Here is a 24,999-nt window from a genome sequence, read left to right as displayed (position 1 = left end):
TCCAGGCTGAGCAAACCAAGGGCCCTCATCCGTTCCTCATAAGGCTTCCCCTCTGGACTATTCTACGTCCTCATGGCCTCATTTGGATGCTCTGTAGTGGCTTCATGTTGTTTTTATATTGTGGTGCCCAAACTGCCCCAGTGTTGAGGTGAGGCTGCCCCAGGGCAGAGCAGAGCGGGACAATCCCCTCCCTGGCCCGGCTGGCCATGCTGGGCCTGATGCCCCCCAGGACACAGTTGTCCCTCCTGGCTGCCAGGGCACTGCTGACTCATATCTCTCAATAAAATGTCATTGTCAAATCCAGGCCTTCTGCTTAAACTAGTGTCATAAAAGTACTTTTCTACATAAGCTAAAACAACCTAATGTTTAATTTTAAAAAATAGCACTGTACCCTTTGGGTAGTGGAAATTTGTCATTCTCCATGTGAGATGTGTAAAGCTCATTTTAATTTCCTATTCTTTGATGCCATTGTAACTTAATACTGCCTGCAGGCTCCTTTTTTCCTTGTCACCGGTGCACACAACCTGGTGTTCAGCATCTTTAGCTTTTTAAACAAACTTTTGGAGCACTTCTGCTGATGATAAAAGCTGCTCAGCTGTGCAGAAGCTGGATCAGGACAGAGACAGAGGATTCCCTGCAGCTGTCAGTGTGTCATTTGCACTTGAGCATCTGAAGTAAACAGGAACGTGGAAACACAGGGGATGGTTGGATTAATTCCTTTAAAATGTTAAGACTTTGCTATAGGGTTTACTTAATGGTTGTATTTCTGGCTCTTGATTTTTTTTTTAAGCATTAAAAAAATGCAGTTTTTTAAAGCATTGGGATACACTGTGTTTTGTTTGATAATAATCTGAGTATCGGGGACTAACAGCATTAAGCTGCATAAACACTCACTCAAGCATCAATAAAATGCAGTATTTTGTACTTTAATATTTTCTTGTGTTGCTTGCATTTCTGCTGTTTTCATTCTTAAAAACAAGGTGTGGGGTTTTTTGGCGTCACATCCAAATTTCTTGAATTCTTATGCCGCATAGGAATAAGGCACCTGTGTGACCAAGATGACTAATTAGGAACTAATATAAGCAGATAAACACTTGACTTATGAACTGTTTTTATAAAAATTTTAATGTGGAATGACAGTGCAGGAGGACTTCTTTCTCTGAGAAAAAGTTTGACTTGGAGCGTTTTTGGAAGCAGAAGCTTTAAATTTCATTGTCCATTGACACCCTGTGCCTGTGGAGAGGCCTGGAGCCTATGGCTGCTGAGCTGCTTCCCGAGTCTTCCCAAATGAAGCAATAAATTCCTGGGAATGGCATGAATAAATACCTAGGACCTGAGCTGTCCCCTCTCTACGCGAAGGGTGTCTCACCTTACAGCCTGGAGAGCTTATTGCCCCGAATTCCACTCAGAATTGAACTTTACACAGTGGGGTCTTGTGTGGAGGGTTCAGTGTGTCGGTGTTCTGAAACATCCTGAAATAAACCCTGCATTTTTGTGCTCCTGTGTCTGATTGGATTCACTGGTTTGTTGCTCTTCACACCAGCCTATACAGAAATACTCGTGGTTGTAAAAGTGATTGTAAAAGCCTGTACTTGATAATAATTTTGTCCCTTGTAGAGTTCTTCATAAGAACTTCTTAGTATGTTTGTTACTGAAATAGTGTTAATATCTACACAGCATCCATCAAGTTTGTGATCCATGGTCACTGCTACTCTCTGAATTCCTTGTGGGAGGATAGATGCAGGTGGAGGAGGTGCTTGTCTTGAAGGAGTTCTGGGATGGACACCTGAGATGTGGTCCAGTCCCTCTGGCAGGTGATTTACCAGCTTTTGCCTATTTCTTAACATACCTGGGGAATCTGACACCAGGTCATTCCCATTCACTGCTTGCATCATCAGGGGTCACAGTAACCTTTTGGGTGTTTGGTCAACATTTCTCAGCATCACAGTAACATCACCACCAGCAGAATCTTCAGTGTCAACACCCAGAAATTTTGGAGATGAGCAAACTCCCCCGTTGGACTCATGCCCTGGGTTTTCACACCAAAGTAAATTCCAATTTCTTTTGGGTCAGTTGGAAACTCCCCAGCCAGTTGGGATGCTCGACTCCCTCCCTTACCACAGCCACGAGCCTGCCCTGATCAGCCCAGGTTAGAAACCTCCAAAACTCACTCTAGTGGACCATCACATGGCAATCAGCTGGGATTGTGAATCAAAACTTACTGATAAAGGTGTCAGAATCCCTCCGAGGTGTGGCACAGCCATTACTGCTATCAGAGAGCACTTTATGTAGCATCCAGAGAAATTCCAGCAGAGTCCAGCATGAGGGACCCTTGTCATGGGACAGAAGCACAGAGTGTACTAGGTGAGCTTTAATTACCATCACAGGCTTTGTGCTGTGTTCTGGCTCCCTCCCTGCACCAGGTTTATGGTCCCACCAGCTGCTGCTCCCCAACCCGGCGCACTTCCCTTGTGCCATTGCAGACCCCTCCCTTCTTCCCTCCCTCCCTTTCCCCTACTGTTGGCCTCTCACTGTGACCAGCAACCAGGTTTTGAGGACAGGTGCTGCCACAGCAGCTCCCTTGTGGTACAGCCCACACCAGTGAGCAGAACAGAGAGGAGTTCCAACAGGGCAAGTGTTCCCCAAATCAGACCCAAACCCCAATCCATGGCCTGCTGGGACCCGCAGCCCCCACCCACCCACAGTGTGCTCTCCCACATGCTCGGGGAACCCGGTTCTCAAATGACACGAGCACCACACGTTCCCTGCTGCTCTTTAATGACTCCTGGCTGCGGCAGAGGGGAGGGGCCAGGCTGGCCTGTCCCGCCGCACCACGGGGGCTGTCACAGCTTCAGCTCGTGGGGCATGGGCTCCCCCCGCAGCCCGGCCAGCAGGTTATTGGCTGCCAGCACTGCCATGGTGCTCCTCGTGGCGTACGTGGCGCTCCCGATGTGCGGCAGGATCACTGCGGGGACAGGAGGGACACCCATCACCTTCGCGGGCCGGGACAGCCCCTTTCAGGGTTGTCGGAGGTACAATACACATGTATGTGTTATTTACAAATTAATAAACAATTAGTATTACTATTATAATTTACATATTTAATTAATACATATGTGTTAATTTTGTCCTGCTTGGTGTTGTTCCAGAGCTCTCAAATCTCCCAAGTCCTGCAAATTTTTCCAGAAAAGTCTCTGCTTCCATCCCTCCCCACGCTGTCTACTTTGGCAACCAAAGGAAACAAATAAAAAATGAGTTTTAGCAAAAAGATAAATGAAAAAAAACAGCTACGGATTCATATTTCATAAACAGACACTCAATCAAGGGCAGTTCCAAGTTTTCATGGATGTCCCCATGGTTTCTTTTTGGAATAGACATTCCCTACTCCAGGAATGTCCTTCCTGGAAAGAGGACATCCTGCACAACAGCAGCCAAGCAAGCCCCTTCTTAGCTATCCTTCCTCACCTGACTCCTCCTCCAGAGAAGACAGGTGTCAGTCCTGCACCTGCCCTTCCCACCTGCTCCGCACTATGCAGGTAACAGCTGGCTGGGCTTGTGGTGGCTCAGCAGGTTGGCCAGCTCGGCAGGTTGGCCAGTCGGCAGCACTCCAGAGCCCGAGACTCCTCTGGGCAGACTCGGCAACCCACTTTAGCCATCTGGGAAGCTTTCCTAGCAGAATACGTGCCCAGGAGCTTACAGAACACCTGAGCTGGGCAGAGCCTGAGCTGCGATTTGGGTTCCTGTTCAGGCACGTGCTGGTATTGGGCGCTCCGTGAATTTCATACACTGAATGGAGACCCACCGGGAAGGTGCTAAACCTGAGTTGATATTGGCAGCTTTCTGGAGAATTAAAACAGCTCCCACACTTGTTTGACATTACATGGATGAGTTCTTACCCCACAGCAGACCCCCACATTGTATAGGAGCTCCCTACAGCCTAATTAAATATACCTGACTTGCCTGTCCTTCCACGCTTCCCTGGCACCAGAGGGGTAACAGGGACAAGGGATGCCTGTCACACTTGCCAGTGGGCCCCTGAGGAGTGTGGGCAGCCTGGCAGAGCCGAGCTCTGGCCACCCTTCTGGACACTTACCACAGTTCTTGAGGGAGAGCAGAGGGTGGTCAGTGGGCAGTGGCTCTGGCGTGGTAACATCCAGGCCGGCAGCTGCGATCTGGCCCTGGGCCAGTGCATCATACAGGTCCTCCTGGTTCACCACGGCCCCCCTGGAGAACATGAGAGAGGCTGGCATCACTGCCAAGGGTCCCACAGGCTCCCAGGGCCACAGCCCACCTGGGACAGCCCAAGCGGGTCCCCAGGGCTGCCTGATGGAGCTCAGACCCTCTCTGGATGTGCCTGAACCTCTCAGCACAGCGAGCTGTTCCTGCTCCAGCTGCCTGCAGTGGGGGAAGAGCTGGGTGCTCCCTGAATAACTTATCTTGCCTTTGGCTGGATCCCAAGGGACCTTGGGAAAACATTCCCAGTGCCTGTAGCCATTAAGGCTGTACATGCTGTCTGGACTCACAGCAGATCCTCTGCACCCAGAGCCTAGCGAGGTGACAGGCACACTCTCAGGCAGGGGACTGGGCTGCCAGTACCTGCTCGTGTTGACAAACACAGAAGTTTTCTTCATCCTGCTGAAGAAGTCCTTGTTGCACATTCCCTGGGTGGCTGGTGTCAGGGCACAGGTCACCACCACGAAGTCCGACTCCTCAGCCAGCCTCGTGAGTGGGACTGAAGGGAGGAATACAGAAATGTCCTGCTGCAGCTGACACCTGCCCTCAGCAAAGCTCCACGGGCAGCTGCAGCCTGACCCCTTCTCCTGTCAGGACACCTTGGTGCTCAGCCCGTGGGGACAGTGCCCAGATCCTTCCCCTCCTCCCAGGAGCAGCTGCCACCTTCCCTCCCGCTTCCTTGTGGGAATGAAACGAATCACCAGTGGATGGACGCAGAGAAGGGCAACAGTGGCAGAACAGTTGCAGCCCATGGTTCTGGTGGGGGTCTGACGAGTCCCTGCACGTCTAGTCTTCACCCAGGTCAGAGAAGGTAGGTGCCTCCCTGTCACCCCCCACCACCTCGTGGGGCCTGTCTGGGACTTGGTATTTCCTCCCTCGCTGCCCCCTCACACTGGGCACCCCAAGGAGCCCCCCAAAACTCCCAGCTGGTGCCCTCTCTCTGCTGGCCTGCCCTGCAAGTGACACCTCCGTAGAGCTGCCCCAGCCACAGTGCTCTGTGACTGCCGGCCCATGCTGGCCCTGACCCAGCGCTGTCCTTACCAAACTCAGCCCCAAACTCTGCTGCGCTTTCTGGTTTTGGGCCACTGCCAGTGTACAGAAACTTCTTGACCCCAAATGGCTTCAGGCGCCGGGCAACTGCCTGTCCTAGGAGGGACAGAGAAGGATGTCAGGGCACCACGGCTCCATGAGCTGCACAGGGACCAGCTCCTGAAGCCACTGAAGGGCCACTGTGGTGGGATCACTCCTGCCTGGCTGCTCCCAGCCCGGACCACAGGATGGGGAATGGAGATGTTCCACTGTGGAAAAGGGCCCACAGGACACTGAACCCGCAGCTGCCCTCAGGAGCAAACTGGGGAGCAAGGACAGGCCCAGCTGCCTGCTGGCAAAGTCCGCAGTTGGATGGTACCAAGTGCCGTGTGGACTTTGCCACTGTTTGTTTAACTGGAGGCCAGGAGGACGATGTACAGGTTGCTGCAGGGATTGCAGGTGGTGGAGGCACCTCAATGCTTGAGACTTTTAAGGCTGAAGCCTGATGAGCCAGCTCGTGGCTCTGGGAGAGGCTGCTGTGCAGCTCCCCTTGCTGTGCTCATGTTTAAACAGATGAGCCTCGGGGACACCACCTTGGCTGAGTCAGAGAGTCCCAGAATTGTTTGGCTTGGAAGGAACTGCAAAGAGCATCTCGTTCCAACCCTCCTGCCATGGGGAGGGACACCTTCCACTAGCTTAGGTTAAAGGTCAAGCTCCAAAGCCACCCTGCCACTGCTGGACACACAGAAACCTGGCCCCTGAGCAGCACTTACCTATCCTGCCCAGCCCGATGATGCCCACCGTGCTGTCAGACAGGCCATATCCACACATCCACAGGGGCTTCCAGGTCGTCCAGCCGCCACTGGCAGAGAGGATGGGACAAGAACAGAGTCAGGGAGAGCCTGCTCAGAGCCCAGCCCAGGCACTTGGTGTGAGCTGGATGAAATGCTGGCTTTGGCCTGTGTCACCAGCCCCCTGTGGCTCAGCTCTGGAGCTGGGGCCACCTGCAGCTGGCACTCACCTCTTGACCTGCTGGGCCGCCTCCAGCAGCCGTCGGCACGCCGAGAGCAGCAGGGCCACTGAGAGCTCCGCCGTGGCGTCTGTCAGCACGTCAGGGGTGTACCCCACACGGATCCCCCTGCCCGGACAGAGGGGGCTCTGGGGCAGCCTCGGTGTGCTCCCCTGGCCCCTCTGGGCTGGCTGCCAGCACTACACCTGTCCCAGGTGCTGGGGGACATCCCTCTGTCTCTCAGCCCTCCCGCCACACCCTTTCCCCAGGTTGTCTTTGCCTTGCCCTGGAACCCAGAGGCTCCTCCAGCTCAGGTGGGGTGAGGTGACCCCAGATGTGATCTGTCAGGAGGGGAGTGCCTGCAGTTGGCAAACCCCAACCAGTCCCATGCCCTGCGGAAGCCCATCTGCCAGAAGGGACCGGCAGAGGGTATGCTGGGGAAGGGGTGCAGAGTGGGGCAGGGAGGGATCGGGGGGGGCAGGGGTTGTCAGAGCCGTGGGAGGGTCAGTGGTGGGGTCGGTGGCGTTACCGCTTCTTGATCTCGTCCAGAGCGAGGTGATCGAAGCCCACGGACATGGTGCTGATGACCTTCAAGCCAGGCCCTGCAAGACACGAGCAGCGCTGCCGAGCCTGTGCCGGGGGCCCGGGGGGAGGAGGCGGAGGGAAAAGGGGACCCGCACCCACCGGCCGCGTCCAGCACCTCGCGGTCGATGCGGTCGGAGAGCAAGCAGAGGAGCCCGCGCGTCCCCGCCACGCGCGACAGCAGCTCGGCCCGCGGCACCGGCTCCTCCGAGTCCCACTGCTGCACGCGGCACCTGCGGGCATCGGCCCGTCAGCCACCGGCACCGGGATCCGCACCGGGACCCGCACCGGGACCGACTGGCACCGGGACCCGAACCGGCACCGTCACCGACAGGCACCGAGATTGGCACAGGGACCGGCCCGGGACCGGCCCCGCGCTCACCCGCTCGCCTGCGACAGCACCCGCAGCCCCTCGGCCGGGATCCGCCGCGTCACGAACACCGACATGGCCGACCCGAGCGCCCCTCCGGGCCCCGCACACCGACCGGAACAGACCGACAGACGGACGAACGAGGCTCCGCCCATGGCCCCGCCCTCGGCTCCACCCACACGTAAAGGCCACCGCCCCGGCCACGCCCCCGCGCCCCCGACCTCGCCCACACTCTGACCCTGCCCCAGGCTCCGCCCCCCGCGCACCCGCGCGGTTCGTTCGCGCGACCCCCGTGCGTGTGTGCACGTGTGTTCACACATGGAGATGTGGACACGCATGGGCATTCCTACATGTGTGTTCACACATGGACATGTGGACATGCCTATATGTATCTATGTGCTTTTACATGGATGGACACGTATGAACATTCCTACACACACCCAGCCATATGAGCATTCCCACATGTTGTGTGTCACACATGGATACATGGCCATTCCTACACATGTATACATATGTACACTCATTCATACATACACATATGTGTGCACAACTCCTGGAAAAGCTGCAGCCCACGGCTTGGACAAGTGCATCTTCCTGAGTTAAGGACTGTGTGGATGGCCCAGCCCAGACAGTGGTGGGAATGGTGCCACATCCAGCTGGTGTCTGGTCATTTGTGGTGTCCCCCAGGGATCAGCGCTGGGCCCAGTCCTGTTCAGTGTCTTTGCTGATGATCTGGATGAGGGGATCGAGTGCACCCTCAGCAAATTCACGGATGACACCATGTTGGGTGGGAGTGTTGAAGTGCTGGAGGGCAGGAAGGCTCTGCAGAGGGATCTGGACAGTCTGGATCCATGGGCTGAGGCCTATGGGGTGAAGTTCAACAGGACCAAGTGCCGCTGGATCCCTTGGCCACTTTGGCCACAACAACCCCATGAATGCTCCAGGATGGGGCAGAGGGGCAGGAAAGTGCCCAATGGGAAAGGCCCTGGGGGTGCTGGTGTCACCAGCACGACAGTGGTTGGACGTGAACCCAGGTGTGCCCAGGTGTGCAAGAGGCCAGTGGCCCCTGGACTGTCCCAGCCATGGGGTGTCACAGCCCCAGGACAGTGCCCGTCCCTGTGCTGGCACTGCTGAGGCCCCTCGTGTCCCACGTCCAGGTCTGGGCTCCTCAGACAGGAAGGACATGGAGGGGCTGGAGCGTGTCCAGGGAAGGGAACGGAGGTGGGGAAGGGTCTGGAGCAGCAGGAGGGGCTGAGGGAGCTGGGGGGGCTCAACCTGGAGAAAAGGAGGCTCAGGGGGGACCTTCTCACTCTCTGCAACCCCCTGACAGGAGGGGGGAGGCGGGGGGGGTCGGACTCTGCTCCCAGGGAACAAGGGACAGGAGGAGAGGGAACGGCCTCCAGCTGTGCCAGGGGAGGCTCAGGTTGGACAATCAGGAGGAATTTCTCCCTGGAAAGGGTGATCAGGCCTTGGCAGGGGCTGCCCAGGGAGGTTTGGAGTCCCCATCCCTGGAGGTGTCCAAGGAAGGCCTGGATGTGGCACTCAGTGGTCTGGGCTGGGGGACAAGGTGGGGCTTGGGCACGAGGTGGACTTGATGGGCTGGAAGGGATTTTCCAAGTCCAGTGTTTCATGATTCAGTGATTCTGTGATATACACGTGTGCATATACTTGTGCATACATACATTCTTTCACACACATCCATGTAAGGTCCTATTTTGGGAGGAGTTCTTTCTGACAGCCTGGTGGCAGCTATGGAGGGTCCCAGAGGCCACAGATGGTCTGAGTGCTGCCTCTCAAGGCACTGATCAGACACTGCTTGTTAATTAACCCAGATTTAAATTGTCTGGAGTCCTGACCTGAAACGTACTCTGTGACTGTAGGGAACCCAAGGGAGCCATGAGCTCGACAGGTAACACAGGTGTGCTGTGTCTGGGAACAAGCACAGGGGCAGATGGATAAAGACAACAAAGCTGTGGGCAAAGGAAAAGTGGAGTTCAAGGTACATGTCCCAGAACATCTCTCCGTGTGGGATTCCTTCTGCTGCTCCAGGTGGAATTTGTCTTTATTGTGATGCACCTTCAGAGTGCTGACAGATTACACCAGCAGAATCAATTTTAATTTTTAATAATTGCTTGAAAGTTTATTTTATGCTGCTGAGCTGGGTTATGGTTTGACCTGACATCTTATCTCCCTCCTTGATCAGGTAGATTTGTGTTGGAGAGCACACACCTGCTCTCCAGTGTGACACATCCGGGCTCATCCTGCTGGGTTTTCCCTTTCTGCTTCCCAGTATTGGTCCCTGCAGATAGGGTGGAATTGCTATCTCAGGCTCTCTGGCAACTTCCAAGCACTGATTCAGTCCCTCCAGCCAAAGGGAGACCTCCAAAGGTAGTTTATTTACAAAATGAAGTGCACAATGCTGGCAAAAGTGTGGGTTTATCAATTAAAAACACCTTTAAACCACCTTCTTCATTGTGTGGCTTTAGATCTGGAGTCCCCTGGCCCCCCTTGGTCCCTCTGGAGAGGTTGGAGTGCTGTGATCCCGCACTGCACCTCTCAAGGGTTCTTGGCAGCAGAGCCACAGGGGCCTTGAGGCTGGAGGCACCTCCAGAGGCCACCATGTGCACCACCTGTGTCTCTGCTTACCTTGCTGTGCCCACGTCCCCGCTACACCTGTGTCCCTGTGTGTCCATGGCCCCTTTCACCCTACTGCATCCACGTCCCTGCTGTACCAACATTCCTGTGTGCCTTGCTGTGCCTGTGTCTCTGCTGTGCCCGTGTCTGCTGTGCCCGTGTCCTTGTTGTGACCATACCCCTGTGTGCCCATGTCCCTGTTGTGACCATGTCTCTGCTGTGCCCATGTCCCCGTGTGCCTTTCTGAGTGCTGCCACTTCAGGCTCTGCAATGCTCAGGAGTCCATCAGCTGGGTGAAATCCCACCTTCACTGGAGGGCAGGAGCGTGCTTGGGCTGTTGGACTGTTGCCACAAATTTATTTCTAAAGCATTTTTAGAGGTTTTCTATAGAAAGGAAAGGCATATTATCCCCATTAGGGATTTCACCCACATCAGTTTCTTTAATACTCCTTAAGGGATACCTGGGATTCTGTATTTGGGAGCAATTGAAATGATGCTGTTCTAAGGAGTGATATTTTAATCTCTTTTTTTTAAAGAGACATTTAAAAGAAGACTCAAAGCTCTACCTGGAGAGAATTCACAGTGGGCAGATCAACCTTTGCAGCCTTCGGGACAAGGGGTTGTCCAGGACAACAACAAATCCTATAAACAGGAATAAACCAAAGCTTGTACCTTCATGGTGACAGTTTCCCAACCGCAAAACATGGTTTCTCCTTTTAATGCTCTCAATAGAAGCACAGCACCGTGCTCAGGGCAGTACCTGTGGCAGGGCAAGGGGTACAGGGACAAGGCACAGCAAAGGAAAGAAGGACACGGGTAACTACTGAGTATTTAGACAAAATGCAGAAAAAAGGTAGGCAGATGGCATGAATATTAGTGCATGGAAATGACTAACACTCTGAGAATTTTCCAGTGTACTTCTGACTGGTTTGGGCTTGCTTTTATAATTAATTTATGGAAAGGACCTAAATTGGGAATAAACACAATCTCACAAATCCCTCCTAATCTCTGCCTGTATTTTTGAAATGATACCCTGAAGGTATAGTTCCTCACAATGATTAAACTGCTTTTCTTTTAAGAATTAAAAGGGACCTTTTCCACACAGCCGTGTGGTGGGTGAGCAGCCAGACCTGCACTCTGACCTGCTCTAGATTTAATCTGTTGTTGGAAATGCCTGGATGGGGCATTTCCCCACTGGAGTGCTGGATGCCAAATCTGCCAATACTTTAATTTTGGATTCATGTATTTTAATGCAAAATATGACCTGGTGTGTTGTCAGCCACCTAATGACTCAGAAGCACTCAGTTATTAGCATAAATTTGGAAACTTCCTTGAAAATGAAAAAAAAAAAAGTGTATTAAATTAATTGGCTGCTTCTCCCTGCCAGTGGAAGCCAAGCTCTCTCCTGTGGGTGGGATGTGCAGAAGGTGCCCCATGGTCTCCAGGGTGCACTGGCAGATTTGGGGCTCTGTTAGTCGGGACAGCTCTTTGTGAGAGAAGGCTGGGGAGATTTGGCTTTGCCCCACACTTGGGCTTCAGGTGCTGCTGGCCCTGCTGGTGGGGCCCTGTGTCTCCCCATGGAGGGAAGGAGCAGCGCAGGTGGGAAAGCACAGCAGTGTCTGGAATGCTCCCCACTGGCTCTGGTGGGATACAGGCCCCTGGCGTGGTTATGGTTGTGGGGCTGTACCTGGGGAGGGTCTGGCACTGAAGACATGAGGATGTGGGGAGCAAATGAGGATTTTTTTGCGCAGCTTATCGTGCTTCAACATGGAAATCAAGATAAGAACTACCTGGGCCACAGCCTGTCCCTTTAGTTTGGCCTGTGCAGGTCAATCATGCATAGGAGAAGCCTTTTCCTTGTCCCCTCCAGCAGCATCTCCATGTAACAGCCAAAGGGAAAACTGCAGTGCTGGGGAACTCCCTCACCCTCATGGACATGGTGACATGGCGAGGCCACCCATCTGTAGCTGTGGGGCAGCCAGGCTGCACATCCCATTCCACAGTCTGTTGGTTGTGCTCCAGCAGCTCCTTGAGGGACCTGGAATGTGGCCAGATGGGTGACAGGAGCAGAGAATGGCAGGGGATGACAGACACTGCGGTGCCACAGCGGGTGTCACCGAGGACATGTGGCTGGGACCTCTCACTGCCCAGGGATGGCCAGCAACTCAGCCAGGAAGGAGAGATTTGGCAGTGCCAACCCCTCTGTGCCCCTGTGCCATTGCTGGGCAGAGTCCTCATGGCACTGTTCCCCACGGCATTCCTTGCACATCCCTGGGGATGCAGCTCCACCTTGCCAGAGCAGGTCCAGAAGCTGGGTTGTTTTTTGCAAATTCTGTATAATATATATAAAATATAATATATCTTATATATATAAAATATATAGGATTATTTATTTCTCCCCTGCTGCAGTTGTTTGCCCAGTCACAACCTTCCCAGGGCTCTGCATGTTCCTTTTGCTCAACGTTTTCCTCCTATGCACAGGAGTGATGGGTTTTGACAGTTTTTATGTTCTTTGGGGAAAAAGGAGACAGAGTAGGAAAGACCAAAGGGGATTTTTATTTTCAGAATGTTGCTGCAGTAATTAAAATGTTTGGAAAGGTGTTCTGTTCTCAGAAGTAATAAATAGCTTTTCTGTTTTGCCCCATTAATTGCCATTAGTTAAATACATGTATTTTATAACATGTGTATTCACTCACCTGCTTGCTCTGACATTTAAATGCATGTTTGAATATGCATTATATCCTTTAATGCACAGTAATCATTTGGTACATTATTACAGGCTCTTCCTGAGCTGCCCCTTCCCAGGGAGTAGGTGTTTGTGTTGACTCTGGGGGTGCACAGCACCAGGTCTGGGGGTCATGGGGCTGGGCAGGCCCTCCTCTCCTGGGGGACCACATGCACTTGGGGTGACAGCCAGTGTTGGCTGCGAAAGGTCTGTGGAGGATGCTCAGGTTCCTTTTTCCCCTGCAGATCCCAGCTGAGGAGGCCCCAGTTTTGGCTGCTCATGGTCAGCACAGGCTCCAGACTTGGTGACCAAAGGGTCAGCTCCCGGCAACCTTCACCAGGGGCTCTGTGTTCCTGGTTTTCAGAAAATGTTCATTGCACTGTCTTGATGGTAACAGCTGAAGCCTGCCTGGATGAGGAGAGCAGGACCACCAGCGTTTGGGGCACAACCATGAGGGTTTGGGGCAGGAAAGGACAGGCTGTTCCTGTGATGGCTGTCACCTCTCAGCATGGCTTGGTTCTGCTTTTGGACTGTGGCACATATCAGTGAGAGGTCAGCAGAGTCTCTGCCTGTTAGGGAGAGTGGGAACAGCCTTTGTCAGGTCTCTCGATGACTGAGGAGCACTTGGTATATCTGGAAGCTCAAAAACCTTGACCAGAACACCCAGGTATATGTGATCTTCCTGATCTCCCACCCTTACCCTGTGCAAAACAGCTCCCAGCAGCTGAACTGGCGCTGGGTTAAAGATCAAATAATGAACTGGCACAGGGCATTGTGTTCCCAGGCATGCCTTTCCACTGCCTCCCTTCCTCATGGTACTGCTCTCAGATGCTCCTGGAGCCCCACCAGCCCCTGGGGATGGTCCCTGTGGGGTTTACTTGCCCTGGAGAGCAGTGCTGAGCTCCCCATGGAGCCAGGCTGTGACACACAGCACCAGGGCGCCAGAGCTGGGGCAAACCCCGAGCAAAGTCGTGCAAGGGGAAAGGGGCCCACACCCTTTGCCTGGAAGAGTTCCAAAAGGGTGGGAGTCCCAGCCCCATGCATGGGGTCCCTCCACCGGACCCACGTCCTCGCTGCAGCCATCTGTCTCTCATGGGAGCCCTCTGTGAGCAGGAGGGGAGGGCACAGTCCTGTTCCCAACTGGCTGCCCCTCGGCAGTGCTGTGGCTGTGCCCCCTCCCCAGGAGATGTGTCTGGTGGCCGTGTTCCCAGCGATAGGTCCAGCTGCAGTTTCTGAGGAACAATGCACTCCTACTGTACAGTACCAGATTGTACATCAAAACTATTATTTCCAACATCTCTGGCTTAATTGTAAAACTATAATACAAATGACATTGGGGGTTTGCTGAAGTTAAATTTTAATAGCAAGCCAGCGCCCTTTTAATGACATTTTATACATTTAAATTGGTCATGATCCCTTTGGGAACAGTAATTTTATTCATGGAGATTATGTCTAATTTGAATATAAAAACACCACTAAAAAGATATTGGATTTGCTATTTTTCACTTGCAGGAGCTCTGGAGACCAATCTTCCCAACTGACTGGGCTTTGGTGGATTAAAAACCCCAACAATCCCCCACCCCAACTTCCTTCCAGCAAAGTGTGGTGTAGAGATCTGTGTATGCCAAACTGCCTCCGATGCCGGCCTGTGTTGGCTCCCGGCAGGCTCCGAGGTGCAGCCACCTGGGCCAGCCCTCCCATGGTGCTGGGCATGGAGGGACGAGGGGCAGGAAGCCATGGGGCAACCACCCAGCACTGGCTGCAGCTTGGTTAGAGAGTTCTGTGTTCTTCTGCAGCCCCTGTGCAGATCCTGGTGCAGCCGCACTGGTGCCTGCTGGGGATGGCAGCTGCCTTCACCATTATCCCCCTTTCCTGTGCTGGAGCTGCCCAGAGTGTCCCAAATCCAGTGCCAAACTAACATGACTCCTGTCAGATTGGCAAGTGGCTTGGCTGGGGTTGTCCTTACCCAGCAGAGGGCAAGGAGGGACCTGGCTGAGGCTGCACTTTGGGAGCAGCATCCCCACTTGTCCTTTCAGTGACAGCACAGTTAGAGAGGGACAGTGGGCAGGCACAGCTCCACAGGGACTGTCACTCACCCCGGCCATGTGAGGTATCCTCGGTGGCTGCTGCCCCTCTGAAGAGCAAGGGGCACTGGCACAGCACAGCCAGGGATGTCCATGGGCACCCAGGTGTCTCCTGCAGAGGCCGGGTGTCCTTGGTGGGGAGGATGCTGAGCAGAGGTGCCAGCCTGGTGGGAAGCACCCTGGGGTCTCCTCTGTCAGGGTGGCTGGTAGAGGACCGATGTCGGTTCCAGCTGTCCTGGCTGTCCCTTGCAATGCAGAGCACATGCCTGCTGCATGTGGGACTGCAGGAGAAGGAGACACAGCAGGTGAGTGAGGTCTGTGGATGAAAAAATGTTTTTTTTTCCACCCAGGGACCAGAATAAAGCCACTGGGGTGTTAAAATCCCTCAGCTCCTCAGGTGAGGAGACCCATGCACTGGTGGAGAGGCAGGTGCCTGTGGGGGTCTGGGGCATGGCTGGCCAGGGTGCCAGCAGGAGGGACGGCACAGCCGAACCCTCGGCACGCGGGGCTGATAACGGTGCCAGCGCCGACGGGCACTGCACAAAGCAGCAGCCTCATCTCTGAGTCAGGATAAACTGTTTGGCCTTTGGACAAGATTATTTCTGTTCAGAACACGATTGTTATCACTTAATTGAAAATAATTATCCAATGCAAATTGGCTCCAAGTTGGCAGCTGAGTTTAGACAGCGCGTTTCCAAGCTGTCCTGAGGAGAGCTGAGCAAGAGGCTAAGACTGTCCACAGGGCTGAACAGGGAGAATATGGCGGGGGCAGATGTTCCCTTTGCAACACCTGCACCCCCCAAGGAAAATAGGGGGGCCTGCCTGGTGTTTTCATGAACCAGGGTCCTCCTGTTTGCCTTACCAAAGCAGCCACTCTGACAGTAGTGGGAGCATTGGTGCTGGAACCAGCTGCTCGAGAAAGCTCTAATCAGGTGTGACAGGGACATTGTTCACAAGCCTGTATCCCACCTGGCAGTGTCTCCTCCCAGGATTTCGTCACATGGAGGAAGCAGCTCTCCTGCTGCTGTTGGCTGGGAGAGCTGCAGTGTGGCTGGTGCCATAGAGGGGCTGGGGCACATCTGGAATGTAGAAACCTCTGAAGAGTCCAGCAGGAATGGCCCCCCTGGAGCTCTGACCCAATCAGGCACCAAAGCCTCAACTAGGCTTGGTTCTCTTCCACTGGACCTGTTCTGCCACACACAATCAACCTGTCACTCCAAACGTCACCTGTGTCTGCAGGTTCTCATCAGCGAACTGAGGAGAACCAGAGACCCCTGCTTGGTGTCTCTGTGTAATTTCCCACCCCCCATACAGTGGGGTGAACGTTCCTCTTCTGGGGTCCCTGTGGCCACTCCTGCCTGCAGGCTCCGTTGGCTGTCTGGGGGCTTCCTGCAGCTGCTGCACCTTTGGTGTTTTCTCCTCTTCCTCTTCCTTGTTTTCTGCCTGAACAGGTTTGGATTAGACAAGACCCTCCCAAATGGACACAATGCCCACGCCAGTGCACAAACACACCAGGGAATACTGGGTTTCCACAACAGTTTTTCTATGATTTGACCAGTCTGGCAGGTTAATTAAAAAAAACCCCAATGTTTAAATGCAGTTTCATCAGGAGAAGTGTAAAACCTCTGTAAGAATCTCTGTCAGGACTTTTCAAACCCTGCAAAGCACAATTAGACACAGTCAAATATTGCCCCGGTTAAAGACTATTAATTTTCCTTACATTTGTCATGAATTAATTTTTTCTGCCTGTATCAACAGTGTTTCCTTTATAAATACAACTGGCTCCTTTACATTGAAAAATTAAATTTGCTCTGATAATGAACCAAGGTGCTAATAATCATTTTGCAATGCAAAAGAAGTGCAATTACTGGCTGCTGTGCCACGCAGTACCATGGATGGTTGTCGCTGACCCTGCTCTGTCACTGTCACCCATGTTCCCATCCAGAAGGTGCAGCATGAGAGCCCTGGGTGCTCAGGTGGCAGTGTCCACCTGTTCAGGTGAACTGAACCTCAGGTTTGCTCAGTGTCCTTGAGGAGCTGCTCAGTGACACGTGGGGTGGAACAAGGTCTGTTGGTGAGAGTGAGCCCAACTCAAGGCACAGGGGTCTGTGTGGTCATCGTGCACCACTAGGGCTGGGTATGGCATGGCCACAGACGCACACAGTTAAGTGACATTCCCAGCAGATTCTACAACAGTTGGACAGAGAGACTGACATTTCTGGTAGACTCCAGGGAAAGGAACATTTTTAAGAGGAGCCAGCCCTGTGCTGTGTCACAAAGACACATCCAATTCCTCCCACAGGTGTGCCACAGACACAGACACCTCAAATCACAGTGCTCCTTTCTTCCTCAACCTCACTGTGTAGTGGCTGCAACAAATGATGGACCCAATACTCCCTTTTCCCCTCTTCACTCCTGGGACACCTGCCCCCATTACCCAACAAGACTCTGACCTTCTGATCCATCCATCTTGTCTCCTCTGCAGCGCCAGGGCTGAGCTGTGGCCCTTTATTTATTCACGCAATGTAGGTTTCCTCATGCTGCTTCACCAGTGCACATCAACTGTGACCTCGAGACACCGTCCTCTCCTGGGATGAGCATGTTTTCCAGTCCCAGGCATCTCTGGAGTAAGGGCTGACAGTTCTTTAAAGCGGGGGGGAAGCAGGCGGGAGGAGTGACAGGCTGAAGTACATTGTGATTTAATAGGATAAAGCAGAGCTTGATGGAAGCTCAGCCGACCATTCCGGGCCCAGCATAGGACTGTAATGCAGAGCTGCCCTTTCACAGCACCTGACGTGCTGATATTTGTGCTGCTGGAAAATCCATCACCCCTTTTTGCCATTTTTCTCATCCTCTATTCCTCACTGAATGCAAACATATCTCCTGCTGCATTATTCTCCCACTGAGCTCTGTAAGATCCATCAGCTGCCTGACAGAAGCCTTACTGGGAGTGCTGGGTGGCACTGGTTACCAGTGACAGCTGGCACTAGACACAACCTGCTTTGTCCCAAGCAGTGCCAGACAGAGCCCTGGGTGCCAGTTTCTGTCACACCTGATTTACCCATGTGCTTGCCTGTAGAACAAACCAGCCTCCTTTGTGTCCCTCTTTCCCAGCTAGCAGCATTATCCAGACTCCCTGGTTCTCCCCCAAATGCTCTGGTGGGTGCTCCACTGCAGATTCCTGCAAAGCCTGACACCAGTCAGTGCCAGGGATGATGTTGTTACCTGCTGGGACCCAAATACACCTGTGGGTCATGCCCCAGGTTGGATGTCCAGCTTCAGGATCTCGTTTCTTTTCCCACAGCGGCAACAAATCCCGGCCTGTGCTGAAGGGGGCTGAAGGATGTTCCCTCACCCAGCTCCCATCTGCTTCCAAGTGTCACTGCATCACCTTTTTCCCTTCCCATGGCTCAAAAAAAACTGCTTTCTCTGTCTTTTACTCACTGTCCTGCAACCGCAAGCAGCAGACATCTATCAGAGCAAAGGCTCTGTAGGGGTGGGTACCTGCAGGACTCACAGGGACATCCAGAGGCAGTTTTACCACAAATACATCATCTGGTGCTGGCAGCAGGTGCTGCCAGTGACAGGTAGGAGACACAATATGCGGCCAGGCTTCAGTGGGTCTCACCCAAGTACCTGTGTAGGTCACCTGGCCTAAATTCCCTGTCACTACCTTCCCAAGGCAAGGCAGGTTCTGTCCACCAGCACCCAATGGGGTTTGAAAAACTCTGTATCAGTTGCCCAAGGTGAAATCTTCTTGGCTGAAGCCACTGAACATCAGAGAAAGAGCTCAGGACTCCTGGCTGATCTGACTCCTGCCATGCTGCCGAGGCACCTGCTCATCAGGGGAGGAATTAGGAAGAACTCTGACTTGCTCCACACCTGACCACCCTCTGGGACTGCACATGGTGACATAAAGGCACCTCTTATGTGCAGGAAATTCACTCCCTTCAAGACAACTTAGTTGGACAGGTGATCAAACTGACCCATCAGAAAAGCTGGAGTTCATCTTGATACCTCACCTAAAAGGACCCTTCTCCCTGAATGCCAGGTTTGTGCTGGTTTGTCTAAAGGCCAATGGAACTTTTACTCAAATAGAACCCAGTACTGAAAACCAAAAAGGGACACAAAACACAGTGCCCAGGAAAAGAGTAATTTCCATGCTAAGGGCAAGCATTTTTGGGGATGGAATTAATTTTTTTTCATTAAGGTTAAAACCAATTTTTCTTTTTGTGGTATCATCATAAACTTTTCAATCAAGCAATCAATGAAGTTAAGCAAAAATCAATTTTTGTTGCCAAGTACACACTGAAGCAAAGCTGGGCATTATGTTCCCAAGTACTCTGCAGGTGTAGCTCTGCCCCAAACACCTCTGACATGGGGTGACAGGATCACCAGAATGCCTGTGTTCTCACTGGAGACTTTGCCAAACAAAAACCTGATGAATTTGGAGAGCACCAGTATGGGATAACACTGGCAGAATGACAGTCCTGAATTTTAACTTAGGTGCCATTTCCCTTTCCAGGTACCCTTGAAGGGTACAAATAGTTTCTAATTTTAAAACAGAACTGCAGCATGAGGAGAGGACTTGCACCTCAGTGACACTGTGCTGTTAGTTACCATCAGCCGCTCAGAAAAGGAGTGGCTACAGCAGAGAGCAGGTCACAGAGCAGCAAGGTATAGTAATTTCCTTTTCAAAACAGTAGAGTATAAATACTATCCTTTTTTTCCTTTTCTCTTGCCTAAGGTGACAGTTTCAGCTCAGGAAAGAGAACACAATACTGCTTTCAATTATACTTGGAATGCAGGGAAATGAGGAACAAACCCACTTTTTTTTCATATTCCTCATGTAAAGTTTTATTTGGCTTAGTCCTTTGATGAAGCATTTCATTCTTACAAACCTTAACACAACACGCTGAATTCCAGTGTACAAAAATAACTGTGTTTGAAAAAAATTATTAAATTTTAGCACAGTATGACTGGAATCAAGTATGTTCTTAATACTCTGCTCTCTTTTCTCCAGAAACAGCTTCCACATTAAGGGGAACAAGGACGGATTTAGTGTGAGATGTAAACTCTGTTCCATGCCCAGCTGCTCACTCTGCCCAGCTGGCAGGGGCAGGGATGGGGCTCGGGGGAGCCCCGAGAGCCGAGCACCGAGGGCAGTGGATTTGTGGTGCCACATGGGAGTGTGAGGCAGGAAACTGCTGCATCCCAGAGTGCAAAGCAGCGACTTGGCTGCCCCTTCCAGGAAGGAGGGAAAATGCCAAGTTCCCCTCTGCGCTCTGGAGGGGAATGATGGCTGGGGGGATGTGCTTTATCCCCCACGTTCCTGCTCTCCATCCTGACCCCTCCTCATGCAAGTCTCCCTGGTGCCGGCTCCGAAGGCGCCGTGTTCGATGGCAGCAGATCCTGCTCTGACAGCAGAACCACATCTCACCAGTGAAGAAACAGACCCTGCCAAATCCAGCATGCCCCCCACAATCCCCAAGCAAAGAAAAGAAACATACAGCCTATTCTGGAACCACCCCACGTGGGAGCACTGGGACCCACTGGCCACAGCAACAATTCTCAGAGACAGAGTGGTCTGAGTATGTGTCCAGCACGCTGGCTCAAGGACAGGCTCAAATTCATGTGCTAAGAGAGACAGAAATAAAGAAAAGGCAGAGCCAGAGCCAGCAAATACCAGTGCTACCTGCCCAACCTCCTGTTACCAGGATTTCTGTTTGGACTTCTTCCTCTTCTGTTTTATGAGGAATAGATTGTCCTTGCTGTCAGGACTAGCATCTTTCTGCTTTTTCCATTTCTTCTTCCTTTTGACACCTTCCAGAGGCTCCTGCACACACCCAGCCTTTCTGCCTGAGAACGCCTGAAAAATGGACTTGTGCCGAACCCTGCCGCCCTTGCACACCTGCTGCTTGCACCCCCGAGGGAAGTCTCCCTCTGGGTCACAGCGGATTTCAACACCCCTCCTGTTCATCTTCTCTCGGGATTTCCCTGCCTGGGACACCTTCATCTTCTTGTACTGCTCGCCATCTCTGTTCAGTTTCCTGTGTTGTCCTTTCCAAGCTTTGCTCTTTTTCTTGTGGCTGTGCCCCTTGAGCTGTTCTTCCTGCCATGGTGTTTCGGGCTGTTCCGGCAGAAGGCCAGCTTCCTGCAGGTCTGGAAAACAGAGCCTATTAGTTCCAAACCTAAAAACCCCAAAACCTGGTGCCCAAGCCATCACAGCTCTCCTTAAGTATGTATGAATTGGACAAAAATTTATCTCTGACAAATATTTTCATGTCACCAGCCTATAATCTAAACAAATTACGATTTAATTCCCTTCCTGTTATTTTATGGCATTTTTAATGTCTGTGGATTTCTCATAATTAAAACTTGACAAGACCCACCGAGTGACTTTGACATAATCAATTTCCATGATAGACATGGATGAATAAAGTCACAAATCTTTTACTACTACCAGACTACCTCTTCAAATCCATGCACCTTTTCCTGATGCTTGAAAATAATTCCACAGTGTTTCTAAAAAGCAGCAAATGGAGAACTGAAAGGTGGGAGGGATCTCCCAAACCACACCGTACCTGCCACCTTTCTTTTTAACCTATTTGCTCTCCTCTTGATATCGCATTCATCATCGTAGTAGTAGACGAAGGGAGAAGTGGGGAACATGCTCCCCTGCATCCGCTTCTCTGAGCACTCCTGCAAAACACATTTTAGGTCACCAGAGTCGGCTAAGTGTCAATTTTCCTGGAAGAGAAATGGGCCAGGTCCTGCAGGGGCTGGTCTGTACCTGCAGGGGGTGTGGCCAGCACTGACATTTTCATTACCAATCCGTAATCCCTCCTGTGCACGCCCAAACGCTGGAACTGTGTGAGCACACAGCAGGAGTCCTCTGTCTTTCTGCAGTTACCACACGTCTGTAGCCCCACCCCGAGCAGACAAGAAGGAGCAGGTGAGGACAGGTAAACACCAGTCACTGTGGTAAACACCACCAGTGCTGACAGTGCTGTTGGACACAAGGACTGGGCTGTCCCACTGCCAGGCAGGACCCTGACACCCGCTCCGCTGCTTCCCACTGCTCCCACACACCCGGCCCCCTTGGAGACAAACAGTGCCATGGCAGAGCAGCCCTGGCACCTGGCTCATTTGGGGTGAAGCCATCTGCAGAGGGGTGGCAGGCCAAAAGGGGGTGAGAAGCAATGCCAAGGCAGCATCTCCCCTCAGCCTGACAGCAGTCAGGGTGGGCACTCCAACCATGTGCCATGTTCTCACAGGGACAAACCAAAAGTAAATCCCGCTTCAGGATGGTGTGCAGGGGAGTGCAGGGAAGAGGAAGAGGAAGAGGAAAAGGAAAAGGAAGAGAGCCCTGAACAGTCAGCTGAGGTAAGAAAGGGGCTGGCTCCAACACCACGTGCGTGTCAGCCTATTCCCCAAAGTCTTGGATCAGGCATGTGAATTTTTTCACCGGTGTACACACAGTTTTAGCCATGTCTTGTAAGCCAGGCTGACTGGGATGCTTCCCACAGTTCTGCCTTTTTTCCAGGTACCATGTAACAAGGTGCTTTATTGGATAATAAAGGATTTGCAAACTGCTTGCTACCTGCTGTGCTTTGCTTCAACCACCTTTCTCTTCTTGGATACTGCACAGATCATAGAAACACAGAATCCCAGAAATGTTTGGGTTGGAAGGGACCAAAGCTCATCCAGTTCTACCCCTTGCCATGGGCAGGGACACTTTCCACTAAATCAAGTTGCTCCAAGCCCCATTCGACCTGGCCTTAAACACTTCCAGGGATGGGGCAGACACAGACTCTTGGGGCAACCTGTGCCAGGGCCTCACCATCCTCACAGCCAAGAATTTCTTCCCAACATCCAGCCTAACTCCACTCTCTTCCAGTGTGAAGCCATGCTAGTGAGCTCTGTGCCTCACAATCTCCAGGAGCTGTCAGGAGCTTTTGCCCACCTGGTGTCTGCACCACAGGGCCAGCAGCTCTCCTGCATGTGCCATTGCTACCCCTCAGTGCCACTCGGGCAGTCCCTGTCACTGTGTGTCCTCCTGCCTGCTTCCCTCTCCCTTCCAGAGGCGCAGTGCACCAGAGATGCAATTTGGATGTACTTTGTATTTCCCAGCTTCTATTTGGCATGCACTTGGCTGAAATTTAATGAAGAATCCCTTTTTTTGCAGGTTTTTTGCCTCTGTTTCTGGGAATGGTGTGCACATGGAAAGATCTGGTATCTCTGTCCTCTTGTGTTGCTATCAACTCATCCCCTTTCACTCAGTCATTGCTCAGGCTGTTTCTGCTCTTTGTACACTAGTAAAAATACTTTGTCTTCCTAAACTTCGAGAGCCATAAAATGTCCTCGAGTCACTTCATTCCCTTGCTGATTTTATACAGTTTCTACCACTTCGTATGCAAGTAATTACCACCAGCTCCTCCCATATAATTTCTAATTATTTTTACAGCAGCCTTAAAAATTAAATAATTAATTTACAGCATCCCTAATAATTACTAATTAATTTTACAGCAGCCTTACTTGTATCCATGTATGGCTGTCTTCTTCCGGTGTAACTTTCTGACAGTTTAGTAAAATTAAAGTAACTAAAGGCCCAAGCTTTTAACAAAACATATTGGGTAGTTGTAGGGGCTGACACACAAGAGCAGGTGGAAGGGAAGGGAGGAATTTGCTTGCAATTTGCTGATTTTAAGCCATAGAAAACAATAAACTAAACCCATTCAGTGCCTGAATAGCATTCGTTTTCTGGAATACCTGTGGCTCCTGCCCTTATTCCATGAAAGAAAAACCTCAAATATTTGCTTTGTGTTGGTATTTGCAGGTACAGACTGAACTTCTCACAACAGGCACTGAAAAAGGTGATAAATATCATCAAAACAGCCTGGAAGATGCAGCACACCTCCCATTTTTACTGAAGCCACTTAAAGCTCATGACGTCTCCCTCACCAGGCCACACCTTACAGAAGGGTGATGCCAAACTTAATGTTGAATTAAACTAAGAAAAGACAAATGAGGATCATAACAAGCAGGCAGAACTGGAACGTTCCAAAAACAGCAGTCAAATGGGTGGGCTGATTGAATGGTTGGGTGAAAAAAATGATGTGATGTTGAACGTGGCAGTGAGGCACTAATGGGAAAAAAGAAAGATAAAAAAAGAAAGGAAAAAAAAAACTGTATACAGCAACTGCCCGTTTTCCAATGTTTTCTCTCTCCCAGGCAGTCTCAAATCAATAAACCTGCCAAGGACAGATAGTAACTTTTCCTTTCTCTCTTATCTTTAAATTAGATGGCCGAGATCACTTCAAACATCAGCCTCCACCGACTGCAGCAGTGCTGCGACCACACACCTCTCGTGTGGCACCAGCTCAGCTCTTTCCTCAAACCACACAGTGTAGCAGAGATGGATTTCCAGCCCAGGAATGTATTCCAAGATAGAGACTGCCAAGACTTACGTATCCGAAGTGTCCTTTGCGGGAGCAGTTGTAGCAGTACACGGACACAGAGCGCTCGGAGTGGGCACTGGCTGTTTTGATGGGCCCTGGCTTTGTCTGGAAGATGGAAATGGGCAAGCATTAGGCATGGCAGTATTCTGAATGATGAATTAAAAATAAATTAAAATTACATAAATATAATTTTATTATGCTTAGATCAATACATTCCTGCTTGCTGTTAGAATATTAAGTTGAAGAAGGAGCAAGCAGCTCCTGTTACTGTAATTTTGCAGAGTGAGGCTCAGCCTGAGTATCACAAATGAGGTGCAAAGAGGCATCCCCAGCACCTTTTCCACCTGGCCATGTTATTTCAGCTCTGAATGCAAGAAAATAAGGTGCTGATTTATCTCTTCCTGTCCTCCTTGTCCCTCTGTCCTCTCCTGCTCTCACAGATGCCCCACCATCCCCTGGGATGGTCAGATACAGTTGGAGAGGCATGATGCCACAGCCCATGGAGAGAATGGGGGAGTGATCCTGGGCCCCTTGGCACAGCCATGATGCCACAGCCAACAGTGAGAATGTGGAACAGGTCTCACACCCCACAGCATAGACGTGATGCCACGGTCCACTGGCACAGGCAGGCACCTGGACCAACAAGGGATGCAGGAATTCTGGCCCAAAAGCATCAGGGTTGAAGAGTGCATTCTGCATTCTGTCCATTTCCTTCTCTCTGCGGCTAAAGGAGCATGGAAGAATGGCCCAGATTTCAAAGAAATTAGTAGTTCTTGGTAAAGCTTAGTAAAACCAATACATGAATGGCTTTTTTCTTTAAATCTGTATTGCCGCACTCTTCTGTTGTGGGAGCCATCATGTTCTCCTGCAGA

General features: G+C 51.7%; 2 protein-coding genes across 6 annotated transcripts in view; both read right to left on the bottom strand.

The window, feature by feature from the left end:
* Positions 1-2,761: 2,761 nt before the first annotated feature.
* Positions 2,762-7,370, bottom strand: GRHPR (glyoxylate and hydroxypyruvate reductase). Of its 2 annotated transcripts, none has more exons than XM_017821205.1 (9): positions 7,236-7,368; positions 6,956-7,086; positions 6,801-6,873; positions 6,284-6,400; positions 6,036-6,124; positions 5,275-5,379; positions 4,597-4,732; positions 4,094-4,224; positions 2,762-2,965 (listed from the first exon to the last, which is right to left on the bottom strand). In XM_017821205.1, exons 1-9 carry the CDS (start codon positions 7,298-7,300, stop codon positions 2,844-2,846), a joined length of 969 nt encoding a protein of 322 aa, XP_017676694.1. In that variant the 5' UTR covers positions 7,301-7,368; the 3' UTR covers positions 2,762-2,843. The 2 variants fall into 2 exon arrangements, with proteins under 2 accessions (XP_017676694.1, XP_017676693.1); XM_017821204.1 differs by lacking the exon at positions 2,762-2,965 and adding an exon at positions 3,477-3,669 and having other exon boundaries at positions 7,236-7,370.
* A 12,125-nt stretch (positions 7,371-19,495) lies between these two features.
* ZCCHC7 (zinc finger CCHC-type containing 7) overlaps positions 19,496-24,999 on the bottom strand; it is an 86,309-nt gene continuing 80,805 nt past the window's right edge. For all 4 annotated transcript variants that reach the window (XM_017821203.1, XM_017821201.1, XM_017821199.1 and 1 more), the window contains exons 9-11: positions 24,137-24,232; positions 21,251-21,368; positions 19,496-20,828 (exon numbers count right to left, since the gene is read on the bottom strand). In XM_017821203.1, coding sequence (XP_017676692.1) covers positions 20,377-20,828; positions 21,251-21,368; positions 24,137-24,232 — 666 coding nt within the window. In that variant the 3' untranslated portion in view covers positions 19,496-20,376. The remainder of the gene's footprint in view (positions 20,829-21,250; positions 21,369-24,136; positions 24,233-24,999) is intronic.

This window comes from Lepidothrix coronata, unplaced genomic scaffold (assembly GCF_001604755.1).
Source record: "Lepidothrix coronata isolate B3197 unplaced genomic scaffold, Lepidothrix_coronata-1.0 Scaffold89, whole genome shotgun sequence".
NCBI classification, from domain to species: domain Eukaryota; kingdom Metazoa; phylum Chordata; class Aves; order Passeriformes; family Pipridae; genus Lepidothrix; species Lepidothrix coronata.
Note: the sequence above shows the minus strand (reverse complement) of the source record. Positions and strands in the feature narration are given on the sequence as shown.